General features: G+C 42.7%; 2 protein-coding genes across 11 annotated transcripts in view; one reads left to right on the forward strand and one right to left on the reverse strand.

Moving 5' to 3' along the window:
• Positions 1–332, reverse strand: part of FBXL13 (F-box and leucine rich repeat protein 13) — a 210,131-nt gene extending 209,799 nt beyond the window's left edge. For 9 of the 10 annotated variants that reach the window (XR_011438076.1, XR_011438077.1, XR_011438078.1 and 6 more), the window contains exon 1: positions 1–332. Coding sequence is in view for 7 of the 10 variants with exons in the window: in XM_023638836.2 (XP_023494604.2) it covers positions 1–75 (75 nt within the window). In the remaining 3 variants the exon portion in view is untranslated. The other variant, XM_070265345.1, reaches the window with a different exon arrangement.
• ARMC10 (armadillo repeat containing 10) overlaps positions 242–24,970 on the forward strand; it is a 27,856-nt gene continuing 3,127 nt past the window's right edge. The window contains exons 1-4 of the mRNA XM_023638846.2: positions 242–616; positions 13,284–13,432; positions 18,443–18,577; positions 22,087–22,263. Of these exons, the coding sequence (XP_023494614.1) occupies positions 484–616; positions 13,284–13,432; positions 18,443–18,577; positions 22,087–22,263 (594 nt within the window). The 5' untranslated portion in view covers positions 242–483. The remainder of the gene's footprint in view (positions 617–13,283; positions 13,433–18,442; positions 18,578–22,086; positions 22,264–24,970) is intronic.

Below are 24,970 nucleotides of genomic sequence, written 5' to 3' on the forward strand. Positions count from 1 at the left end.
CTCGAAGACCTGAGGAATGTAGTTCTCCTTGAAGTAGCTCCTCAGCGTGGGGCTGGCAGTGCGTAACGAGGCCATGGCTAGAAGCGCGCGAAGCTGCGCTCCCCGCCGGCTCTCCACGCGCGGCGCCGCAGGAGCCGCGTCCGCCTAGGGACCAGCGCGTCCTGGCGTTGCCCCGGCGACGGTGGGCGGGGAGAGGGGCGGGGCAATGGCGAGGGGCGGGGCGCAGCGAGGCCGGCGTTCGCCCCGGCGGGCCGGGCCGGGCGGAAGCGGCCGCCCTCGGCGCGTGCGCTCGGGGCGCGCAGCCGGCGCATCTCCTCCCCGTGCTCCGCCCCGGGGCAGCGGCCGGCGCGCGGCGGGCGGAGCGGCGGCCTGTGTCGTCGCGGCGCCGCTTCCGGGGCGGAGCTCGGCCCGCTTCCTCTCTCCGCGGCCGGGCCGCCCCGCGAGCCGCCGTGCCTGTCCCGCGCTCGCCGCGGCCCCGGCAGCATGGGTGGCGCCCGGGTGGCGGGCTGGGTGGCGGCGGGCCTGGCGCTCGGGGCGGGCGCCTGCTACTGCGTCTACCGGCTCGCGCGCGGCCGGGGCGGCCGCAGGCAGCGGCTGCGCCCCTCGCGGTCCGCAGGTGAGGCGTGCGGTCCCCGCGGGCGGGCGGGGGCGATCCCGGGGCGGGGTTGCAGACGCCGGGGGCCCTCGGGACTTCCCCGTGCGCCGAGTGCAAGGGAGCGGAGCCCGGGAGGAAGGCCCGGGGCGGAGGGCGGGTCGTGCGAGTCGTGCGCTAGCTGGGGTGGGTGCAGGGTTCGGAGCCGCTTCCCTGCCTCCACTCCTTTGTTCAAAGTCCCGGGATGCAAATTGCCCACACTTTACTGCCTGAGTCCGGCGTCACAGCGGAGGAGGTTTCTCCAAAGCATGCGGATGCCCTCTCCCGTTACGGCTTGCTCCCGGCCTTTGTGTTACCAAAGGGCTGCACCCCGAGTGTTGCAGGGCCTGGAGCAGAGGGTGCAATTCTGCGCAGTTACCCTGGGAGAAGGGACGCCGGGGGGCATTCTGCGGGGAGTGGGCCCAGCCTCTGAGAGGGGAGGTCCCTTGAAATCGCGGAGGTCCATATGTAGGAAAAGTTGCAGAGAGATGCTGGAAATACGGATATAAATGTCTGCATCACATTGGAACGGTTGTTTGCCTGGAGGCATCCTCCTGGTGGACAAGTGCGTGATTCGGTTCTGTCCAAACTTGACTGGTGCATTCAGTATTTTAGCAATCTGCTGAATGTTCTGGAGGAATATTTCATGTAGTGGAAGCTGTTAGGGAAATAATTAAAAATAAAATATGCCAACCGAGAACCTCCTCTCTACAAATGTAGAAAAGAACCATACAGCCTTATTATTGAATAAGCCTTAAACGGGATTGCTGCGCCCGTCAGAGGCAGTGTCCCAATGGGCTTGCAAAGACAGAATTCTCTGCCGTTTTTGCACCCAGGCAGATGTAACCTATTTCGTATTACGTACAGGTTCTCAGGATAAATAAGATTAACTTGACCTTAAGAGGACCTGCCAGCAACATTTGCTTCACGTGGTCATCCTAAATGCACTGGTAATTGGGCTGGCGATTTGTGTTAGCTCATTGCGTTTATCCAGAGGGAAAATAAGACTGCTCAGCCTCTTTATGATAAGCAGGTGGTTACAGCATGGAGGCCTAAATTCAACCAGAGACAAGGAGATCCGGGCTCCATCTTCCTTGATGTTTACATTTCAAACCGATGACCCCAAAACCCCTGAGAAAGACTTCCTTGGGTTGTAAACTGGCAAGAGGCTTACTTAGCTTTGAAAAAGATGTCCATTTTTATCAAAGACACAGACAAAGGATGTACAGTTATGCGTTTGCTCAAGGAAATGCTCTGAGCAAAGGGAGTGGGGGGAGGGTTTCTTTTGGCGCAAGGGAAAATCTTTTTTTTTTTTTAAAGATTTGTATTTACCCTTACTTACAAAGCCTAATTTGCTGTCTTTGTGTCAGAGATATTTCTGCATGCGTAATTGGCCAGGTGGCCTGGATTCCAGATACCTTTTTCCTTATCCTGACTCAACCTGATGAACACTGACAGTCTTGCTTTTGAATGTAATTTTACCAGTTCCCCCAAATCACCGTTACTTCAGGTCAGACAGCTTACAAAAGAAGTTGCTCACTGTCCTTTCTTCCTGAAGCTACACCTTTATCTTTGAAGAAGACTTGAGAAATACCCATTTTGTCAGCAGCATCCTCAGATTTCAGAGGGTCTTTTTTTTAATTGAGATGTAATTGACATAACATTGTATTAGTTTTAGTGTACAGCATAATGATTTGATATATGTATATATTACAAAATGATCACGTTTAGTTGTCATCCATCACTACGCATAGTTTAAAATTTTTTTCTTTTGATAAGAACTTTTAAGATTTACTCTCTTAGCAACTTTCAAGTATACAATACAGTATTGTTAACTGTAGTCACCAAGCTGTACGTTAGATTCCCAGGACTTATTTACCTTATAACTGGAAGTTTGTACCTTTTGACCGTCTTCACTCATTTTACACCCCACCCCCACCTCTGGCGACCAGAAGTCTGTTCTGTGTGTCTGAGTTCGGTTGTTGTTGTTTTTTTTTTAGATTCTACATATAAGTGAGATCATGCAGTCTTTGTCTGCCTATGTCTGACTTATTTCACTTGGCATAATGCCCTCAAAGTCCATCCATGTTGTCACAAATAGCAAGATTTCCTTTCTTATGGCTGCATAATATTCCATTGTATGTATAGACTGCATCTTCTTTATCCAGTCATCTGTTGATGGACACTTAGCTTGTTTCCGTGTCTCGGCTGCTGTGAATAATGCTGCAGTGAACGTGTGAGTACAGCTCTTTTTGAGATAGTGATTTCATTTTCTTCAGAAAAATACCCATAAGTGGAATTGCTAGATCATGTAGTTCTATTAATTTTTTGAGGAACCTCCATTCTGTTTTCCATAGTGGTTGCACCAGTGAACATTCCCACCAGCAGTGTACAAGGATTCTTTTTCCTGTGCATCCTCAGCAACACTCATTATGTCTTGTCTTTTTGATAATAGCCATTTTAACAGGTGTGAGGTGATATCCCATTGTGATTTTGATTTGCATTTCCCTGATAAGTGATGTTGAGCACTTTCTCATATACCTGTTGGCCATTTGCATGTCTTTAAAAAAAGGTCTATTCAGATCCTCTGCCCAATGTTTAATCTGATTGTTTGGGGTTTTTTCTATTGAGTTGAATGAGGTCTTTGTATATTTTGGATGTTAATCACTTACTTATCAGATATGTGATTTGAAAATATTTTCTCCTGTTCTGTAGGTTGCCTTTTCATTTTATTGATAGTTTCCTTTGCAGTGCAGAAGCTTTTTATTTGATGTAGTCCTACTTGTTTATTTTTACTTTTCCTTTTGGTGTCAAATCCAAGAAATCATGCCAAGACCTATGTCAGGGAGCTTAATGCTTAAATTTTCTTGTAGGAGTTTGATGGTTTCAGGTCTTATGCTCGAGGCTTTAGTCCATTATGAGTTGAGTTTTTGTGTATGGTGTGAAATAAGGGTCCAGTTTCATTCTTTTGCATGTGGCTCTCCGGTTTTCCCAACACCATTTATTGAGGAGACTATCTTTTCCCCATTGTATATTCCTTGTTCCTTAGTGGTAAATTGACTATATATACATGGGTTTATTTCTGGGCTCTCTATTCTGTCCCGTTGATCTATGTGTCTTTTTATGCCAGTGCCATGTTGTTTTGATTACTATAGCTTGTTAATATATTTTGAAATCAGGAAATATGATGCCTCTGGCTTTGTTCTCAAGGTTGCTTTGGCTTTTCAGAGTCTTTTGTGGTTCCATAGAAATTTAGGGACTGTTTGTTGTATTTCTATGAAAAATACCATTGAAATTTTGATAGAGATTGCATTAAATCTGTAGATTGCTTTGGGCAGTATAGACATTTTCACAATACTAATTCTTCCAATCCATGAGCATGGAATATCTTTCCATTTATTTGTATCATCTTCAGTTTCTTTCATCAATGTCGTATACTTTTCAACACAGAGGTTTTTCACTTCCTTGGTTAATTTATTTCTAAATATTTTATTCTTTTTGATAGAATTGTAAATGGGATTTTCTTAATTTCTCTTTCTGATAGTTTGTTATTCATCTGTAGAAACACAACAGATTTCTCTATCTTGATTTTTGTATTCTTCAGCTTTGCTGAATCTGTTTATCCTAAGAGTCTTTTGGTGGAGTCTAGGGTTTTCTCTGTATAATATCTTGTCATCTGCAAATAGGGTTTTACTTCTTCCTTTCCTGTTTGGATGCCTTCTGTTTCTTTTTCTTGCCCAATTGCCCTGGCTAGGACTTCCACTACTGTGTTGAATAAAAGTAGTGAGAGTGGGCATACTTGTCTTGTTCCTAATCCTAGAGGAAAAGCTTTCTCACCATTGAGTATGATGTTAGCTGTGGGCTTGTCATATGTGGCCTCTATTACATTGAGGCCCATTCTCTCTATACCCACTTTGTTGAGAGTTTTTATCATGAATGGATATTGAATGTTGTCAGGTGCTTTTTCTGCATCTATTGAAATGATCATGTGATTTTTAGTTTTCATTTTGTTACTGGTGTATCACATTGATTGATTTGCGGATGCTGAACCATCCCTGCATCCCTGGAATAAATCCCACTTGATCATGGTGTATGATCCTTTTAATGTATTGTTTGCTAATATTCTGTTGAGAGTTTTTGCATCTATATTCATAAGGGATACTGGCCTGTAGTTTTCTTTTCTTGTAGTGTCCTTGTCTGATTTTGGTGTTAGGGTAGTACTGGTCTTGTAAAATGAGTTTGGAAGTGTTCCCTCCTCTTCTTTTTTGGAAACTCTTAAGAAGGATTGGTGTTAACTCTTGTTTGAATGTTTGGTAGAATTCATCAATGAAGCCATCTTGTCCTGAATTTTTGTCTATTGGCAAGTTTTTGATCCTTAATTCAATCTCCTTATTAGTAATTAGTCTGTTCAGATTTTCCATTTCTTCATGATTTCAGTCTTGGTAGGTTTGTTTGGTAGGTAGGTGTGTTTCTAGGAATTTATCCATTTCTTCTGGTTTGTCCAATTCGCTAGAGTATAATTGTTCCTAGTAGTCTCTTAGGATACTTTGTATTTTTGTGGTATCAGTCGCACTGTCTCCTCTTTCATTTCTGATTTTATATTGGAGTCCTCTCTCTTTTTTTCTTGGGGAGTCTTTGTCATTGTTATCTTTTCAAGAAAACCCAGCTGTTAGTTTCGTTGATCTTTTCTATTGTCTTTCTAGTCTCTATTTCAGTTATTTCTGCTGTGATCTTTGTTATTTCCTTCCTTCTAACTTTGGGCTTAGTTTTTCCTTTTTCTGGTTCCTTGAGGTGTAAAGTTAAGTTGTTTATTTGAAATCTCTCTCATTTCCTAATGTAGGCCTTTATCACTATAAACGTCCCTCTTAAAACTGCTTTTGCTGCATCCTATAGGTTTTGATATGTTGTAGTTCCGTTTTCATTCGTCTCAAGGTATTTTTTGATTTCTCTTTTGATTTTTTCTTGGACCCATTGGTTGTTTAGTAGCATGTTGTTTAATCTCCACATATTTGTGAATTTTCCAGTTATTCTTCTTGTAGTTGCTTTCTAGTTTCATACTGTTGTGATTGGAAAAGATGTTTGATATGATTTTGGTTTTCTTAAATTTATTAAGACTTGTGGGGGCTGGCCCAGTGGCACAGCGGTTAAGTTTGCACGTTTTACTTCTCGATGGCCCAGGGTTCACCAGTTCAGATACCGGCTGTGAACATGGCACTGCTCGGCAAAAGCCATGCTGTGGTAGACGTCCCAAGTATAAAGTAGAGGAAGATGGGCATGAATGTTAGCTCAGGGCCAGTCTTCCACAGCAAAAAGAGGAGGATTGGCAGTAGTTAGCTCAGGGCTAACCTTCCTCAGGAAAAAAAAAAAAAGTCTTGTGGCCTAACATATGATCTATCCTGGAGAATGTTCCATGTGCACTTGAGAAGAATATGTATTCTGCTGTTTTTCGATGGAGTGTTCTCTATATATATCTATAAAGTCCCTCTGGCCTAAGGTGTCCAGTGTTTTCTTACTGATTTTTCTGTCTGCATGATCTAGCCATTGATGAAAGTGGGGTGTTGAAGTCCCCTACTATTATTGTATTGCTGTCTGTTTCTCCCTTTAGGTCTGTTAACATTTGCTTTATATATTTAGGTGCTCCTGTGTTGGGTGCATAAATATTTATGAGTGTTATATGCTCTTGTTGGATTGACCTCCTTTATCATTATATAATGACCTTCTCTGTCTCTTGTTACAGTGTTTGTCTTAAAATCTATTTTGTCTGATATACGTATAGCTACCCCAGCTTTTTCATAGTTTCTATTTGCATGTAGTATCTTTTTCCATCCCTTCGCTGTGTGTGTGTGTTTTTAAAGCTGAAGTGAGTCTCTTGTAGGCAGCATATAGTTGGTGTGATATTGTAATTTATAATAAGAAATATATATTTGGTCTTCGTCCTCATTTCTGGCGCAGAGCTCCTAAAACCCTCAGAATTTCCTAAGAGATGTGAGTGATGAGGGTGTCTTTTGTTATGTTAACGAGGTGACTTTTGGGAAGCACCTAAGGACAGGAGCTGATTGCCAATAGGGCCAACCCTGTGATCCATGTGATTAGAGGATTGGAATTTTCAGTCCCACCTCTCTGACCTCTGGGTGGGCGAGAGGGCCTAGAGGTTGAATCAACTGCCAATGGCCAATGATTTTATCAACATGCCTATGTAGTAAAGCCTCCATAAAAACCCAAGAGGATGGGGCTTGAAGAGTATCCAGGTTGGTGAACACGTGGAGATTGGGGGAGAGTGGCACACTCAGAGAGCATGGAGGCCCCACGCCCTTTCCCCATGTCTCGCCCTGTGTATCTCTTCCATCTGACTGTCCCTGAGTTATATCCTTTTATAAAAACCAGTGACCTAGTAAGTAAAATATTTCTCTGAGTTCTGTGAGCCGCTCTAGGAAATTAATCAAACCCAAGACGGAGTTGTTGAAACCTTCTATCTCTACTTGGTTGACCAGAAGCACAGGTGACAACCAGAACTGGCTATTGGCTTCTGAAGTGGGGCAGGGGCAGTCTGGTAGGACTGAGCACCTAACCTCCAGGATCTGATGCTGTCTCCAGGTAGACAGTCTCAGAATTGAGTTGAATTGTAGGACACCCAGCTGGTGTTAAAGAATTGCTTGGTTTTGTGAAATAACCCTCCATATGTTATAATTGGTTATCAGAATCAGCCTATGAGTTAGGTCTTGTTTTTTGTTTTTTTTTTTATCCTGTCACTCTGTGCCTTTTAATTGGAGAACTTAGCTCATTTACTTTTAAGGTAATTATTAATAGGTGGACTTCTTGCTTTTTGTGGATTGTTTCCTGGCTGTTTTGAAATTACTTTGTTCCTCTCTTCTTCTTTTGCTCTCGTCCTTTGTGATTTGATGACCTGCAGTGGCATACTTGGATTCCTTTCTCTTTATTGTTTGTGTATCTACTCTAGGTTTTTCTTTTGTGGTTACCGTGAGGCTTACATAAAACATCTTTTATAACAGTCTATTTTAAGTTAATAACTTAAGTTTGAACACATTCTAAAACTCTACATTTTTACTCCCCACACACACATTTTAAGTCTCTGATGTCACAATTTACATCTCTTCATTTGTGTATCCCTAAACAAATTATTGTGATTAATAGCTATTTTTATTACTTTTGTCTTGTAACCTTCATACTAGGTTTATAGGTGATTTACCCACCACTGTTACAACATTAGATTATTCTGAATTTAACTGTATATTTATCTTTACCAGTGTGATGTGCTTTCATACGTTTCCTTTTCTGATTAGCGCTCTTTCGTTTTGGCTTCAAGAAGTCCCTTTAACATTTCTCATAAGTTCAGTCTAGTGGTTCTGAACTCCTTCAGTTTTCGCTTGTCTGGAAAACTTTTTCTCTCTCCTTTATTTGTGAAGGGCAGCTTTGCTGGGTAGTGTACTCTCGGTTGGCAGTATTTTTCTTTCTGCATTTGGAGTATCTAGTGCCACTCCTTTCTGATCTGCAAAATTTCTGCTGGAAAATCTGCGTATGGTCTTATTGGGGTTCCCATGTATGTAACTTCTTATTTTTCTCTTGCTGCTTTTAAGATTCTCTCCTTGTCTCTAATTTTTGACATTTTAATTATAATGTGTCTTGGTGTGGGTTCCTCTTATTTAGAACTCTCTGGGCTGCCTGGATCTGGATGTCTGTCCTTCTCCAGGTTAAGCAAGTTTTCAGCCATTATTTCTTCAAATAATTTTTCTGCCCCTTTCCGTCTCTCTTCCCCTTCTGGGACCCCTGTAATGCAAACGTTGATGTTGTCCCCTAAGCTGTCTTCACACTGCTCTCATTGGGTGAGTTCCACGCCTCTGTCTTCAAGTTCACTGATTCTTTCTTCTGTTTCGTCTAGTCTGATGTTGAACCCCTCTAGTGTATTTTGCAGTTCAGTTATTGTGTTCCTTATCTCTGTGACTCATCTTTAGTATTTTCTTACGTTTTCTATCTCTTTGTTGAAATTCTCACACTGTTCATCCACTCTTCTCCCAAGATTAGTGAGCATCTTTATGACCATTACTTTGCACTTTTTATCCGATAAGTTAGATATCTCCCTTTCATTAAGGATTTTTTTCTGAGGCTTTATCTTGTTCTTTCCTTTGGAGATGTTCCTCTGCGTCTTCATTTTGCTTGATTCTCCGTGTTGTTTTCTGTGTATTAGCCGAACAGCCACCTCTCCTGGTCTTGAAGGAGTGGTCTTGGAGATGAGCCTATTCTTTTCAACCCTGCCCCAGCTGTTGGTTATCTCTCAAACTTTGTTGTGTTGTCCAAGCAGCCTGCTTTATTTTGAATAGCTCCCAGAAGTTGAGAGTGTGGCAAGACCTGTCAGTGTCCCAGATGGGAAAAAGTCAGCACCTAGATGCAGGTTTGTTGGAAATCAGGCCCTCAGGCAGCAGCTTTTAAAGTATGCCAATAGACCTTTTTCAGGGGAGGACTGGGAGATGGGTGATTCTGTCTTCCCTCTCTGTGCTGAGCCCTGGGGTGACAGCCAGTTAAGAGCTGTTTTTTTGTTTGCTACTGTCCCTTTGAACCTGTGAACATAAGCCCCTCTGGCCACCAGAGCTGGGTGATCCGAGGGACTCCCTTCGGCCGCAGCCACAAAAACCGGAGTGCCGGACATGTGCACAAGCTCCTTTCTGGAAGCTATCAGCTACCTGGAGCAAGACGGGGAGAGTACAAAATGGCACCCACCTGGCCTTCCCATCTCTGGAGAGTATTGCTCTTGGCCCCTTGATGTCTGTTAAAAAAGAAGCCTGCCCTTCAGGCTACAGCCATTAAGATAAACACATAGGGCTCTTGCGCAGAAAAACTGGTTTCCCTGTGCTGCCTCTGCTGGGCCCTGGGTGGTTAGCCGTGGTGAGTCTGTGCGAGCCCTTTAAGAACTCTCTTAATTTGCTATAGCCTTGTGGGTCTTGTGTATGCAAGCCCCGTTGGCTAGATGTTTTGGGGACCCACTGTCTGGTGTCTTTGTCAGGTGGAAGTCTTAAAAGTTGGGGTACAGAATGTGGGGTTCAAGCCCTTCTCTCCTTGGGGGAAGCTGGGAGTTGTGAGTTCCCTTCCAATTGTGTGTCGCTGCCCCAGGGCTGGGATTTATGGCAAGACCGGGTCTCAACCTCTCCTACCCATTTTAATGTGTTTTTCCTCATTTGCCCGATGTGTAGGAGTCGTCAGTTAGTGTCTGGATCTCTTTCAGAGGAAGTTTTTTCGTGTGTATCTGTAGATTCAATGTGTCGGTCTAGTGAGGTAAATTCAGGACATTCCCACATCACCATCCGGAACCAGAACTGGACAGCCTTTCGTCTTAAACTTTAAGAAATTTGTAATTCCTATATTGTTAAGACTGTTCGTGAGCATTAAAAAAGAAGGAAATAGTCTCAGCTCATTCAACAGCCTGATACTAAAACCTGACGGGGGCAGCATGAAAAGACTGTAAATCTGTCTCAATTATGAATAAAATATAAAAATTTTAAATGAGATATTAGCAAATCAGATCCATCACAGGATTAAGTAATAATATACCAAGGCCAAATGAATCTTTAGCGGGATTCATATTGGGAAATATATTAATGTAATTTATTGCATTACTAGATTAAAAGCAAAAACGCATGATGACCTCATAGTAAAAAGGCATTTGAATATTATCCCTTCTGATAAAAATTTGCAAAAATTAGGAGTAAACAGAAGGAGATGTTAAGTTGATGATGAATATCCATCAAAAACCAAAAGCACGCATCCTATTTAATGATGGAACACTAGTAGCATCCTTACTAAATTCAAGAACCAGAGAAGGGCATTTGCGGTCACAAGTCTTTATTCAGTACTGTCCTGGAGACATGACTAGCTGGAGAAGACAAGGGAAAAAAGCATGACTATTAAAAAGGAGGCAAAATTATAATTAGTAGATGACATGATAATTGACTTGGAAAAATCCAAGACAATCAACTGAATAACTTTTGGAAACAACAAGACTTCAATAAAGTAATGTGAATGCAAGAGAAAGGTACCCAAACAATAGCTTTTTGGATACAAGCAGTAACTACTTGAAAAAATTCATTGAAAATATTTTGTTCGTGATGGCTATCCAAACTTTAGGAATACAGTTAGCAAGAAACCTGCATGAAGATCATTTTGATGAAGGACGTAAGTGCGTCAACAGGAGAGCATATGGTGTTCCTGGTCGGAATGACTGTGTACCATAACAGTTATCTTGCAGTTTATCTTGCCATAGTGTTATTATTTGGTAGCCACTTTTCACTTCCTTTCAGAATTGTCGTTTCTCCTCCCCTTACTCGAGGAGATGGCGGGCCACTGAACCTAAAATCCTTTCACAGTGGTGTTGGCGCAAAGCTCAGCGGAGAGCCAGGACACGTGTTGACTGCCTCGCCTGGGTACTAGTTCAGAAACTCACCAGTGGAGAAGCTGGTAGTTAGATGATCCCCATCCTCCAAAGTCTTCGGAGCTTTAAGCTTTTTATTTCTTTACTGAAAACATAATACATGGTTCTTATTAAAAATTCAAAGATTTATTTACTCAGTTTAAACGAGGCTCGTCGTTTTAATAGATTGAGAGGAAGGTGGTATGAGGAAAGAGGAATAGACCGTGAGTGGAAAGATCTGGATTCTGGAGCCAGTTTTGTTATTAACCAGCTACGTGTCCTGTTAATAAAAGTAATAACTAAAAGATACCAGACCTTCACAGTCTAGGCACACAACTGCTTCAGGTAGGCACTGCTCACTCCCGTTTAATCGATGAAGAAACTGAGGCTGAGCGAGATGGAGTCTCAGCTGGCAGGTCGCTTAGCTGGGATCCGAACTAGACCGTCCAGCTCCTCAGCCTGGGCCTCCCTCCAGCCGTCACCTGCACCTCCTCCCTTCAGGGGAAGATCCTGTAATCTGACACTTCTCCCTATAAAACTTTATTTGGCTGTTTGTAAATAATTTCTATATCTATAAAGCTTTCTTTTAAGTGGCTCTGTAGGAAAATATGTGAGGAAGTAATAGGATTTTGAGATATCTTGGGAGTATGGACGAATTAAATTTATCCTGTTTCTGCAGTGTGTATGTAAAATCGTGCAACTTCGGAGCTGTGGAGGAGCCTTTGACCCAGGTACCCTCTTAGACCAACCCTTCTACTTGACAGATGAGGAAACTGAGACCCAAGAAGTGCTCAAGTGATCTGCCAGTGACTTTATATTTTTGTCTCTCTGGTCTCTGCTGCCAGCTTTGACTCTAGGCAAATCCTCGAATGGTCCTGGCCTCAGTTTCCTTGTGTGTATAATCAGACGTTTGAGTGAATCCCAAGTTCTTTCCTTTCTAAAAATCTACATTTTTGTCATTCTTTCATTTATGTTTTGATGTATTCTCTGGGTGAAACCCTGTTTCATAAGGTGTAAATGAGGCCTTTTCTGGATTCAGGCGTGAGGGCAGGGTCCAGAGGTCCTGTGAATACAATTTGGGAGAGAGAATCTGCTGGGTTTTTTAGCTTTTTAGATTTTCCTCACAGCTGATTTCTTATTGTCCTTCTTCGGAACATCGTATCGCTTACTGGTTCCCATAATCAATGCTTGTCCGTTTCTCTCATAGCTTTCACGTTAACTCTTTAAGCAGCACACTGCAGTATTTTCACTGCAGCAATAATACGTGTTTATTGTGAAATAAAATCAGAAAGAACTTATTAGCACAGGGTAGAAGATGAAAGTCACTTGTAATCCCAGCCCCCAAAGATAACCAGCTTTAATAATTTGGTAAATATTTTTAAAAATGAAAAAGTCCAGTTGTGACGTCATGCAGTAACTATTATTTATTGTATAGCCTTCTGTCCCCCAGCTCCCAGCCGTGTGTTGTGGACACATGCACTGTCTGACCTGTAGTCACAGTTTCATTTTTAAGGCATCCTGTTCTATATTTATAACACAATAATAGTGTAATAAAAATGGTTTCAGTTTTTCCTGTGATGAGTTCTGTAAAGAGGGTTTCTTTAAGGTTAGAGCTACAAATTCTGAACGTCACGGAGCAGATCCAGCATTTAACGACTCTAGTTTTTACTCAAAATGACAGCGTTTCTTTTGCCATCACCCCCTGCAGGACTGTTGTGCTGGCATCCCAGACATCAGGCCTTGTTCATATAAACCAAACAAAAACGCCACACCAGCAACACGACTGGGTTACTCCCCTAGCCTTTTCTCCTTCCTGAGGTGCTCTTAAAATTGTGATCAGAAAAGCTCTGCTGAATGCACATCCTATTCCTTAATTAACATGTGCCTATAGGCAAGTGTTCCACTGGATGGGTGTACCCGAGTTTTAAAAGAAACAGAAAATGCAATCAGCATTAGGGGTTTATATTGTGTACATTCGGTACCATACTAAAAGAGAAGTACCAAGTGGCACTGACTGATTTCTTAATGTCGGTAAGCCTGTTTCCCTATCTGTAAATTAAGGATTGTAACCATATCTTCTTCCTTCCTAGGATTAGTTGAGGACTGAATGAGATAAAGAACGTAAAGTGCTCACCTCGGTGCCTGGCATCAGAGGATGCCTCCGATGTTGTGTTTACGTTTTTAAAATCTCATGTTGATTGTAGATGAACTTTAAACAATGTTCTTCTTATGCAGAAGACTTGACCAACGGCTCCTACGATGACGTCCTAAATGCTGAACAGCTCCAGAAACTCCTCTACCTGCTGGAGTCGACTGAGGATCCTGTCATTATTGAAAGAGCTCTGGTCACTCTGGGTAACAGTGCAGCCTTTTCGGCTAACCAGGTCAGTGCGGGCTGACCTCCTCGTGTTGTGCTTCTTTTTATTGTGCTTTACAGAGAGCGCAGTTTTTGCAAATTGGAGGTGTGTGGTGACCCTGCATCAAGCAAGTCTGTTGGCGCCATTTTTCCAATAGCCAACTGCTCACTTCATGTCTCTGTGTCACATTTTGGTAATTCTTACAATGTTCCAAATTTTTTCATCATTGTTGTGTTTGTTATGATGATCTGTGATCAGTCGTCTTTGATGTTACTACTGTAATTGTTTTGGGACACCATGAACCGCGCCCATATAAGACGGTGAATTTACTCAGTAAGTGTGTGTGTTCTGACGGGCCGTTCCCCTGACTGTCTCCCTCTCCTCTGGCCTCCCTCTTTCCTGAGACACAACAATAGTGAAATTAGGCCGATTGATAACCCTGCAATGGCCTCTGAGTGTTCAAGTGAAAGGAAGATTCGCACGTCTCACTTTAAATCAAAAGCTAGAAATGATTAAGCTTAGTGAGAAGGGCATATCAAAAGCCGAGATAAGCCAAAAGCTAGGCCTCTTGTGCCAAACCGTGAGCCATGTTATGATGCAAAGGAAAAGTTCTTGATGGAAGTTAAAAGTGCTACTCCTGTGAACACACCACTGAACAGAAAGTGAAGCAGCCTTATAGCTGATGTGGAGAAAGTTTTAGTGTCTGGATGGAAGATCAGACCAACCACAACGTTCCCTGAAGCCAAAGCCTAACCCAGAGCAGGGCCCTAACTCTCTTCAGTTCCATAATGGCTGAGAGAGGTGAGGAAGCTGCAGAAGAAAAGTCTGAGCAAGCAGAGGTGGTTCATGAGCTTTAAGGACCAGAAGCCATCTTCATAACATAAAAGTGCAAGCTGAAGCAGTAAATGCTGGTGTAGAAGCTGCAGCAAGTTATGCAGAAGACCCAGCTGAGATAATGCGTGAAGGTGGCTACGCTAAACAACAGATTTTCAGTGTAGACGAAACAGCCTTGTGTTGGAAGAAGATACCACCTAGGACTTTCACAGCTAGAGAGGAGAAGTCAGTGCCTGCCTTCAGAGCTTCAAAGGACAGGCTGACTCTCTTGTTAGGGGCTAATACAGCTGGTGACTTTAAGTTGAGGCCACTGCTCATTTAGCATTCTGAAAACCCTAGGGCCCGTAAGGATTATGCTAAATCTAGTCTGCCTGTGCTTAATAAATGGAACCACAAGCCTGGATGACAGCGTATGTTTCCAGTATGGTTTACTGAATATTTTAGGCCCACTGTTGAGACCTATGACTCAGAAAAAAGGAATCCTTTCAAAATATTACTGCTCAATGACAATGTACCTGGTCACCCAGGAGCTCTGATGGAGATGTGCAATGAGATTAATGTTTTTATGCCTGCTAACACAGCATCCATTCTGCAGCCCGTGGATTTTGAAGGAGTAATTTCAACGTGCAAGTCTCATTTAAGAAATACACTTTGTAAGGCTATGTCTGCCGTGGATAGTGATTCCTCTGATGGATCTGGACAAAGTAAGTTGAAAACCTGGAAAGGATTCACCGTTCCAAATGCCATTAAGAACTTTCATGAATCATGGGAAGAGGTCAAAATATCAAGATTAACAGGAGTCTGGAAGAAGTTCATTGCAACCCTCATGGATGACTTTGAGGGGTTCAAGACTTCAGTGGAGGAAGTCACTGCTGATGTGGTGGGAAAACCATGAGAATCAGAATTAGAAATGGAGCCTGAAGATGTGACATGATTGCTGCAATCTCATGATAAAACTTTCACAGTTGAGGGATTGCTTCTTATGCATGAGCAAAGAAAATGGTTTCTTGAGATGACGGCTCCTCCTGGTAGAGATGCTGTGAAGACTGTTGAAGTGACAACAAAGGATTTAGACCATTACCTAAACTTAGTTGATAAAGCAGCGCTAGGATTAGAGAGAATTGACTCCAATTTTGAACACAGTTCTACTGTGGGTAAAATGCTGTCAGACAGCAGCACATGCTACAGAGAAATCGTTCATGAAAGGAAGAGTCAGTCGATGTGGCAAACTTATTGTTGTCTTATTGTAAGAAATTGCCACCGCCGCCCCAGCCTTCAGCACTCACCACCCTGATCAATCAGCAGTCATCAACATCGAGGCAAGACCCTCCTCCAGCAGCAGGAGCATGACTCACTGAAGGCTCAGAGGATGGTTAGCATTTTTTAGCAGTAAAATATTTTTAATTTAAAGTACGTAGATTGTTTTTTTAGACCTAACGCAATGGCACATTTAATAAACTACAGTGCAGCGTAAACGTAACTTTTATATGCACTAGGAAACCATAAGAATTGTGTGACCTGCTTTACTGCACGGTTCGCTTTATTGGGGTGGTCTGGAGCTGAAGCCCCAGTATCTGAGGTGTGCCCATACCCTAGTCTCAGCAAACAGCGTCCTCCCGTTCTTACACACCAGCAGTCATTGTGGCCCTGAGAAGTGGCTTAACCTCCCACAGCCTCAGTGTCCTCATCTTTACAATGTAACTGCTTATACCTACGGCGTAATGTTTGTTTACTTCTGAAAAGCATAGCCTAATAGTAATATGATTATTCATAAGATTCCGAATCCCTATGAAGTTGGTCACAGACGTCACATTTGTAATAAGTGTATCTAATCTACACTTATATTCCATGGCCTTTTTGGTTATTTAAAATTCCGCAGTGCTGCAGTAGAACAGTGAGAGCACCTGACACGTGAGTATGTGCTTTACACTGTGTGTAGGTCTTACAAGGATGGTTCCGATGCAGATGGTCCCTGGACCACGCTCTGACAAGCACTAACCAATGTAAATGGCTTCTACAGGAAGCGACAGCACCAGGACTAACAAGCTCTATTTGAGTGCTTCCTTCTGCCCTCCCCGCCCTGGGAGAAAGAGTGAAAATTTTGTAGTTTTTTTTCAGCTAATGCCCTCTGTTAACATTGTCATGGATGCAAAATTATTTTGAATTTGTACTTTATTTCAGTCCAGTTTTCTCCATCATGGTAAGCTTTACTCTAAAGCTCGAGAGATTTTTAGGGAGCAATAAAGAATGTTTGTGTTTTACTCACATTCTTCCTGTAGCAAGTGGCAGAATCCAACTTAAGTTATTTTAAACCCAAAAGGGAAAATATGGAGCTCAGTTAACTTGGACATCCTAGGACAGCATTGGTTTCAGATGGGAGAGAATACAGTTCAAAGTTACAGAAAGCGTTGTCCGAGCGCTGTCTTTCTCTCTTGGCTTTGCTTAGCCCTGCTTCTTTTTGTATATTGGTCTTTGTCTGTCTGGTTACACAGAGATTTTCTGCACAGGGATAGAAAGAAAGCCGCTGGCCTCTCAAGCCTCCATCCTGGTAACTCAGGATCCAAAAGGTAGAGTTGTTCTGCTAGGATTAAGTGCCAAGCCTTTGGATCAGTCACTGGGTCCAGGCCCTGTGGACTATGATTAGCAAGGCCTGGCTCACATGAGCATCCCACAGCCCAACAGCAAGGATGGATGTGAACACGGTTGACGAGCAGGCCTAGCAGGGACTATCTGGGATAAAGGACGTGCCGTGTCTGCCCCCATGGAAAGAGGGGTGCCAGGCAAACAGAAGCAACAGATGATGGCTGACTTCTTGGATGCCTGTACTGGGGTGTTTCCCATGCCGTAGTTTATTTCCCTCTGAAACACACTGTAGTTGGAGTGGGTCAGTAGTCAATGGTGAACAAGCGCTTTCTTTGGTAATGAGTTAGTGCCTCATCATCAATTATAGTGCCATGATCTGCTTTAACAGTACAATGGGGAAAAAATGCCATTTTCTAGCAACCACAGGTCCTTGGGCAGAACCTGGAATTGCAGAGGGAAAGTTTCTTTTTTCCCAATGCTCTGCCCACCCTTAACAGCAGAGGAGGGTATTGAGCGGTTGGTAAAAACCCGATGATGGCGAGATGCTGTTTTTTTCTTTTTCTGATAGAATGTCATGGTTTGACCTGACAGTAGTCATTTTCCTCTTGTTTTTTGTGTAAGAATTGAAGCCACTTGACGTGTCTTTCAGTGTTGGGGCCGAAGGCTCATAATACATAGTGTTGCAATTGATTGTGAGAAATCCTCAGATTATTTTTCTTTTGGAAGTTTGGGCACCATTTTTCAAATTGGGTGGAACTCCAATTCTGCAAGATGTTACCCATTGAAAGGTGACCCTCTTTTTGTGTACAGTTCATAGAAATACCATATTCGGTCCACCCCTCTCGGAGATTCCCGTGCATATGAACATTGATGCATCACAATAAAGAAACACGTTCACTGTTGTTAACACCTGGAGTTTCTCCCGCTTAACCATGAAACCACCCTTTATTTAACGGAACATCTGTTAACATCTTGAGGGATTAGTGTTCCAAAGAACACATTTTAGCAAAACTACTTTAGTATTCTATACCATCATACTTTTCCAAATTTGCCTTTAATAGAGGAGTCATGTAACTTATTTCAGAGTAAAATAATTTTGTTTGTAGATTGCTCTGAGATCATTACAGTAGCTCTGCACATTTTTGTTTTATATCTCCATGCTGTAGTTTATATAATCACATATTTTAATTTTATTTTCAATTGATTTTCTTTACCTATAATATTATGGATGGTAAATTTTTTTAAAAAATAGGGATTACAGGGGCTGGCCCCGTGGCCGAGTGGTTAGGTTCGCGCGCTCCGCTGCAGGCGGCCCAGTGTTTCGTTGGTTCGAATCCTGGGCGCAGACATGGCACTACTCGTCGGACCACGCTGAGGCGGCGTCCCACATGCCACAACTAGAAGGACCCACAACGAAGAATATACAACTACGTACCGGGGAGCTTTGGGGAGAAAAAAGGAAAAAAAATAAATAAATGTTTAAAAAAAAAAAAATAGGGATTACAGATTGTATATGGGAAAGGTATTTCCAAAGAGTCATTTATTCTTTTTTTGGATGCAAAGAATTCAGTCGAAGGAGATGTATACTGAAGTCATGGTCCTGTTTTTTCTGTCTGCTAGGTCATCATTCGTGAATTGGGTGGTATTCCAATTGTTGGAAGCAAAATCAACAGTCCCAACCACAGTATTAAAGAGAAAGCTTTAAATGCACTGAATAACCTGAGTGTGAATGTTGAAAATCAAATCAAGATAAAGGTAAATTATCTGAAGTCACAAATGTGTAAAGTTATCTATAAATGAAAGAGAAAATAACAAAAAAGTAAGTAATGAAATTAACTTTATGGCCAAGAATTACCTTGGGTTTTTTTCCGCCTAATTGAGACATAATTGACGTATAACATTGTGTGAGGTTAAGGTGTACGGCGTGATGATCGGATAAAACGTATATACTGTGAAGTGATGACCACTATAGTGTTAGCCAACACCTCCATCACCTCGCCTGATTACCTGTTTTTTTCTGTGTTGAGAACATTTAAGCTCTACTCTCTTAGCAACTTTCAAATATACAATACAGTATTATCAACTGTAGTCACCACGCTGTACATTACATCCCCAGAATTTGTTCGTCTTATAACTGAAAGTTTGTACCCTTGGACCAACGTCTCCCCATTTCCCTCACCCCTCAAGCCCCTGACAGCCACCATTCTACTCTCTCTTTCTATGAGTTGAGCTTTTTTAGATTCTGTATGTAAGTGAGATCATTCAGTATTTGTCTTTCTCTGTGTGACTTATTTCTCTTAGCATAATGCCCTCAAGGTCCATCCGTGTTGTTGCAAGTGGCAGGATTTCCTTCTTTCTCATAGCTGAATAATATTCCATTGTGTATGCACCACATCTTTATCCGTTCAGCCGTCGACGGGCACTTAGGTTGTTTTCATGTCTTGGCTGTTGTGAATAATGCTGCAATGACCATGGGGGTGCAGATAGCTCCCCGAGACATTGATTTCATTTCCTTCACATAAATACCCATAAGTGGGATTGCTGGGATCTGGTAGTTCTATTTTTAATTTTGGAGGGAACCTCTGTAGTTTTCCATAGCGTTGTGCCAATTTACATTCCCACCAACAGTGCACAAGGGTCCCTTTTCTCCACATCCTCGCCAACGCTTGTTATCTCTTGTCTTTTTTATAACCGCCATTCAAACAAGTGTGAGGTGATACCTCATGGTGGTTTTGATTTGCATTTCCCTGATGATCAGTGATGTTGAGCATCTTTTCATGTGCCTGTTGACCATTTGTATGTCTTCTTTAGAAAAATGTCTGTTCAGGTCCTTTGACCATTTTTTAATGGAGAATAAAGCAGAAGACGGAGGGACCTGAACCAGCCAGTAAGAGGGGCAGTGAACTTTTGAATTTGGGGTTCCGTTTAATTTGAGTTTGGTAAAGGAACCAGGCCAGAGTCAGATGACATCCGCAGAAAGATACAGTGAATTAGGAAATGATATTATTGCAACATTTATTGAGCTCCCGCTCTGTGGTAGACAGTTTAGAAATGAACATGATTAACTCTTGTTTTAAGAAAGCTGGAAGGAGGGAGAGCCAGCCTGGTGGTCTAGTGGTTAAGATTCGGTGCTCTTACCGCCATGGCCTGGGTTCGTTTCCCTGTCAGGGAACCGCACCACCTGTCTGTCGGTTGTCATACTGTGGCGGCTTCGTGTTGCTGTGAAGCTGAAAGCTCTGCTACCGGTATTGCAAATACCAGCAGGCTCACCCATGCTGGACAGGTTTCAGTGGATCTTCCAGACTAGACAGACTAGGAAGAAGGACATGGCCACCAACTTCTGAAAAAAATTGGCCGTGAAAACCCCATGAATAGCAGCGGAGCATGTCTGATGTGACACCAGAAGGTGAGAGGGTGGCACAGAAAGACTAGGCAGGGTTCCGCCCTGTGTGCACAGGGTCGCTAGGAGTTGGAATCGACTCCAGGACACTAACAACAAAAGAAGGATAAGGCAAGTCCCTAAATAGTTGTAATTCAAGGCAGAACATGATGCAGTATTTTAAGGAAAGATATAAGTGAAACATCCTTGAGTACACAGACAGAGGAGATCTCATCAAAAAAGTTTCTGTAAAGGGGCTGGCCCCGTGGCCAAGTGGTTACGTTCGCGCACTCCGCTGCAGGTGGCCCAGTGTTTCGTTAGTTCGAATCCTGGGCGCGGACATGGCACTGCTCATCAGACCACGCTGAGGCAGCATCCCACATGCCACAACTAGAAGAACCCACAACGAAGAATACACAACTATGTACCGGGGGGCTTTGGGGAGAAAAAGGAAAAAATAAAATCTTTAAAAAAAAAAAGTTTCTGTAAAAAGCAGAGTCCAACCTGCCTCTTAAGAACGTGTAAGGTTTCTACAGGTAGAGTCGGGCAGGAAGGAAATTCCACAAGAAAGGAGCAAGGAGACGTGGGCACAACCTCAGGGTTCACTGAGCTGCCCATTGGGTAATCTCATTACTGGAACTGAAATGGTGAAAAGATTCAGAGATAATAAGGATGTAAATGCTCAGCATATTTTAGGAAATGCTTTGAAAGTCATCAGCATCTTATGGAAATACATGATTTATAAAGAGCTAAGGAAATGCCGTTTTTTCAAAGTATGGATATGTAATGAAATTATGACCAAGAGCCAGTTGAATTGTAAATATCATTTAGATCTTGAAACCAGATTGAAAGTTTAATGTCTTTTTGCTTTACTGCCATTACTTTAGTTTCTATGGTAACATGGATACATTTGGATAGTTTTAAAAAATTAATACTGGCTTATGGGACAGTTGGTAATTACTAAGCATTTTATATTAGGAAAATTTTCTTACCAGTCAGGACTTTTGGTGGAGATTTTTGGTTAGGTAAATACCAGTTATCTGCTAGACATAATTTTTCCCAGGTGGAAAGATCATGGCCAGACATAGAACATAGAGTTTCAGAAAACTTCCCGTCCTGCTGGGTTTAGTTCTGTCACGTGTGAAGCAGGAGGTCTGCCGGCCGGCATCTCATTACGTTTTGCCAGCGGTGGTGAATAGCGTTATGAAGGAGTAGGTCCTACATGCCCATATACCTAGGTGGATAAGAAGAACCTTGGGCCACGTAGCGTTTTGCCTGTGCTTACTTTTGATAGAACTAACCGTAAAGAAGACTTCCGTTTCCTTTTGCCCCCCTGTTCTTTATTTCTAACATGGTGTCGCTCCTAGACCCTACCGTTAAGGTACTTACCGTGATACAACACGGCCTCACACATGTTCCTCCTTAATCCTGTTGTGTCCGGACCAGTTGACACAGAAAGGTAGACTGAGTCAGGAGGCACCCAACAAAATGAGAGGCCACGGGTGTGGGGAGCATGGTCTCTGGAGTAGGAACAGCTCCCCCACCAGCTGGCATATGTTGGGCAGGGGATTCAGGCTCCTTGCAGACGTTAAGGTCCTTGTCTATAAAATGACCATAAGTATCTGCCTCGTTAGAGTTGTCTTAAGGATCGAGTGAGGTCTGTTTGTAAAATGCTCAGCACAGTGCTGGCATTAACAAAGGCAGCTTTAAAAAAAAAAAAAAAAGTCACCAAAGTTTGAGGGCTGGATAGAAATGTCATCTTTTCTGAGGAGCCAGTCTCCTCCTGAACACTTGTTCTCCTCCATGGCACAGAAAAGAAACTTTTTGATTGATAGAAGAATTTGGGAGAGTCTCAGATGCTTATTTTTCCCCCCATCGCCTTTAGATATACATCAATCAAGTCTGTGAGGACGTCTTCTCTGGTCCCCTGAACTCTGCCGTGCAGCTGGCCGGACTGAGATTGCTGACAAACATGACGGTTACCAATGACCACCAGCACCTGCTTTCCAGTTACATTACAGACCTGTTCCACGTGTTGCTTACAGGACACGGACCCACCAAGGTGAGGACACTTAGGACTTAAAGAATGGAGAGCTGTTGCACGAAGCTTAAGACTGGGATGGAATTCACAAGTCACCTCGCTCAAGGCGATGTCCCTCACGAAAGAGAGAAAGTTGGGTCAAGCTCGTTAGAAACCCTTACAGAGGGTTTTACTATTTCTGTCTAACTGGCACAGGTGAGAGAAAAATGCACGAGCATTTTCAAAGGACCAGACGTGAAGCTATACTCCCAGTATTCGATGTCACTGAACTTATTTCTGAAGTTATGAAGTTGTGATCACAGGAGACCCTCGCTATAGTTCTTTTAAAATTTGTTCTGAGATGTTTTTATATGGGCCTTTCACATTCCCAGTAGCCAGACTTATTTGGGTCTGGTCCAAGATGTATCTAAAGACCTTCCGAATTAAATGGCATAATCATATTGGTAATATTTTAGCAACATTGCTCCGTCCGTAGGCCATTTCCAGAATGTGTGCTGCCATCGCCATCTCTCTCCAGTGGAGCATGGGAACTGCAGCCCCTGAGGCCCCGTGGAAGCTCCCCTTCCTTCCACCCCATGGTGTCACCGCTGTAGGAGAAAGCTCTCATTGGCCTTTTCTGCAGCTGCCTGCCCCAGAACCTCAGAGGAAGGCTGAGTTCAGAGCCCGGCGAGGCTCTTGGGGGCCTCGGAGGTCTGTCTCAGATGTGGTCTGTGCTGTGATAGATTTTATGACTTTTTCAGAGGTGACTCACACCACAATAGTATGTTCTGTTTTGTTTTTCCATTACATTGCCTAGTAAACTATTTCTGGGATAGAGAACTTGCTTTTTTGGTCTGTCTGGGAAACTACCCATGAATTATAACATTGTTTCTCCATAAAAAGTGAGTTGAAAGTTCCAACTTGCAAATGAACTTTTGGATACTAATCCATTTCTAAGTGGGAAAATGTATCCATTTTAGAAATTTTCTTAGTAAATTATCACCAAAATGACTTTTAAAAATCTTATCTTTAATAAATGATCTCACTGTACTATAATAATAACCTTTTAAGTACAACACGGATTCATAACTAAATACAAAAGTGGACGATTAATGTGAAGAAACCTGTGTTTGCTGCATCTGCCGTGAGAGCAAAGAAAACCAGTGGCTTAAAAGAAGTGTCCTGGAGTCACCACAAGGTGGCACATGTGACAAGAGAAAAACAGGGACCTAATATGGTTTCAAACCAAAACACATACAGCCGTTTAATCTCTAGCTGTACTCTGTATTTTCTCCTCACATTTAACTCCCTTCTAGAGAGCATGGCAACGTGGAATTTAGTTAAGGAGGCTCGGTGGCTATTGCTGTTACGATTCCCTGGTTGTAAACCTGCCCTCATTGGCTGCTGGGGCCTCTTCAATTCCAGTGACTGCATGGGTTCAGGAGCGTCCTATTTCATAACTTTGTCCCTGTTTTCCTAATCAAAACTTCACTGACGTTGGAGACAAGTGTTTATTGCTGACACTTATTCTTGGTGTTGGTGACAGCCAGTCAGGCCAGACCAGGTCTGCCCGTGACCTTCAGGGAGTACACTAGAGAGAGGTCGGAGGTCGGCTTTACTCTTCTCCCTTGAGAGGTCATCAGTTAGAGAGGATGTCTGTCTGAAACGAGAAGTTGTCCCCGAGAAGTTGTCCCCCGTGGTTTCCCCTGGGGAGGGGGATGGGCAGACAGCATGCTGGCTTTTGTTTTTACCTTGTTCCCTTCTGCACTGTTTGAAATTTATCGTGCCCGGGTATTAATTTTATAAATTTTTTAAAGTAATTTAAAAAAACAATAAACTTCAGCAAAGCTATATATCCTCCTCCTTAAACAATGGAACTCATACAACATGATGAGCGGAATATGTGCATATATAGAATACGTGCATTTAGACCAGAAAGAGAACACCAAAATCTTCTGGTCATGGGAATATGGGTAAATTTCCTTTTCCTTTGTGCTTTTCTGTACTTTTAAAAAAATGTTCTATGGTAAACACAAAATGCCCTTGTAATGAGGGAAAACTTTGTAAAATAGACGTCGGGGTTCCTTCCCAGGTCTAGTGAGAGCACCTGTCACGTTTTCCTGACGTCACAACCCCTCCGTGCTCCTCCCTTTTGTAATTTCAAGTATCCTGTAGAAAGGTATAGTTTTACCTGACCTTTGTTTTTAAAGGTGGAGCTCTCTGTGAATGTTATTACTGACTTTTCAGTTATAAGTGGTAAGAAGGCCAATATTTTAGCTAGTTGCCGATAAGTTAACATTTGTTTGCTGATTATTTATATCACTGCCTGTTTAAATAATCGTAAAACATTTTCCACATAATAGAGATAAGCTCAAAGATTCCTAGTAACTTACTAAAAAGAAAAGGGCCGTGTTGTTATCTATTTAGTCTTGGTAACCAAACTGTTCTGAAATTTTCATACTTTAAATAGAAATAAACTGAGCTTTCACAGATTCCTTTTTTATACCAAGATCCTGTTTCAGTTAGCAGTGATCGTGATAAAGACCATTTATGTAACACGTGTTAGGTCACCACGAGTTAGGTGTGGGGCGGGTAGTGAAGACATTCACAGTGTTCCGTCTCCCGAGCAGGGCGACTGGGAAAAGAAGGTTTGACTAGCACTGCTGTGTGGAGCGTGCACTGAGAGTGGATGGGGGTTCGGAGGGAGCCCATCTAAGACGAAGTGAGAGGAGAGAATGCAAGCCAGGCC

This window comes from Equus caballus, chromosome 4 (genome assembly GCF_041296265.1).
Source record: "Equus caballus isolate H_3958 breed thoroughbred chromosome 4, TB-T2T, whole genome shotgun sequence".
Classification (NCBI taxonomy): Eukaryota; Metazoa; Chordata; class Mammalia; order Perissodactyla; family Equidae; genus Equus; species Equus caballus.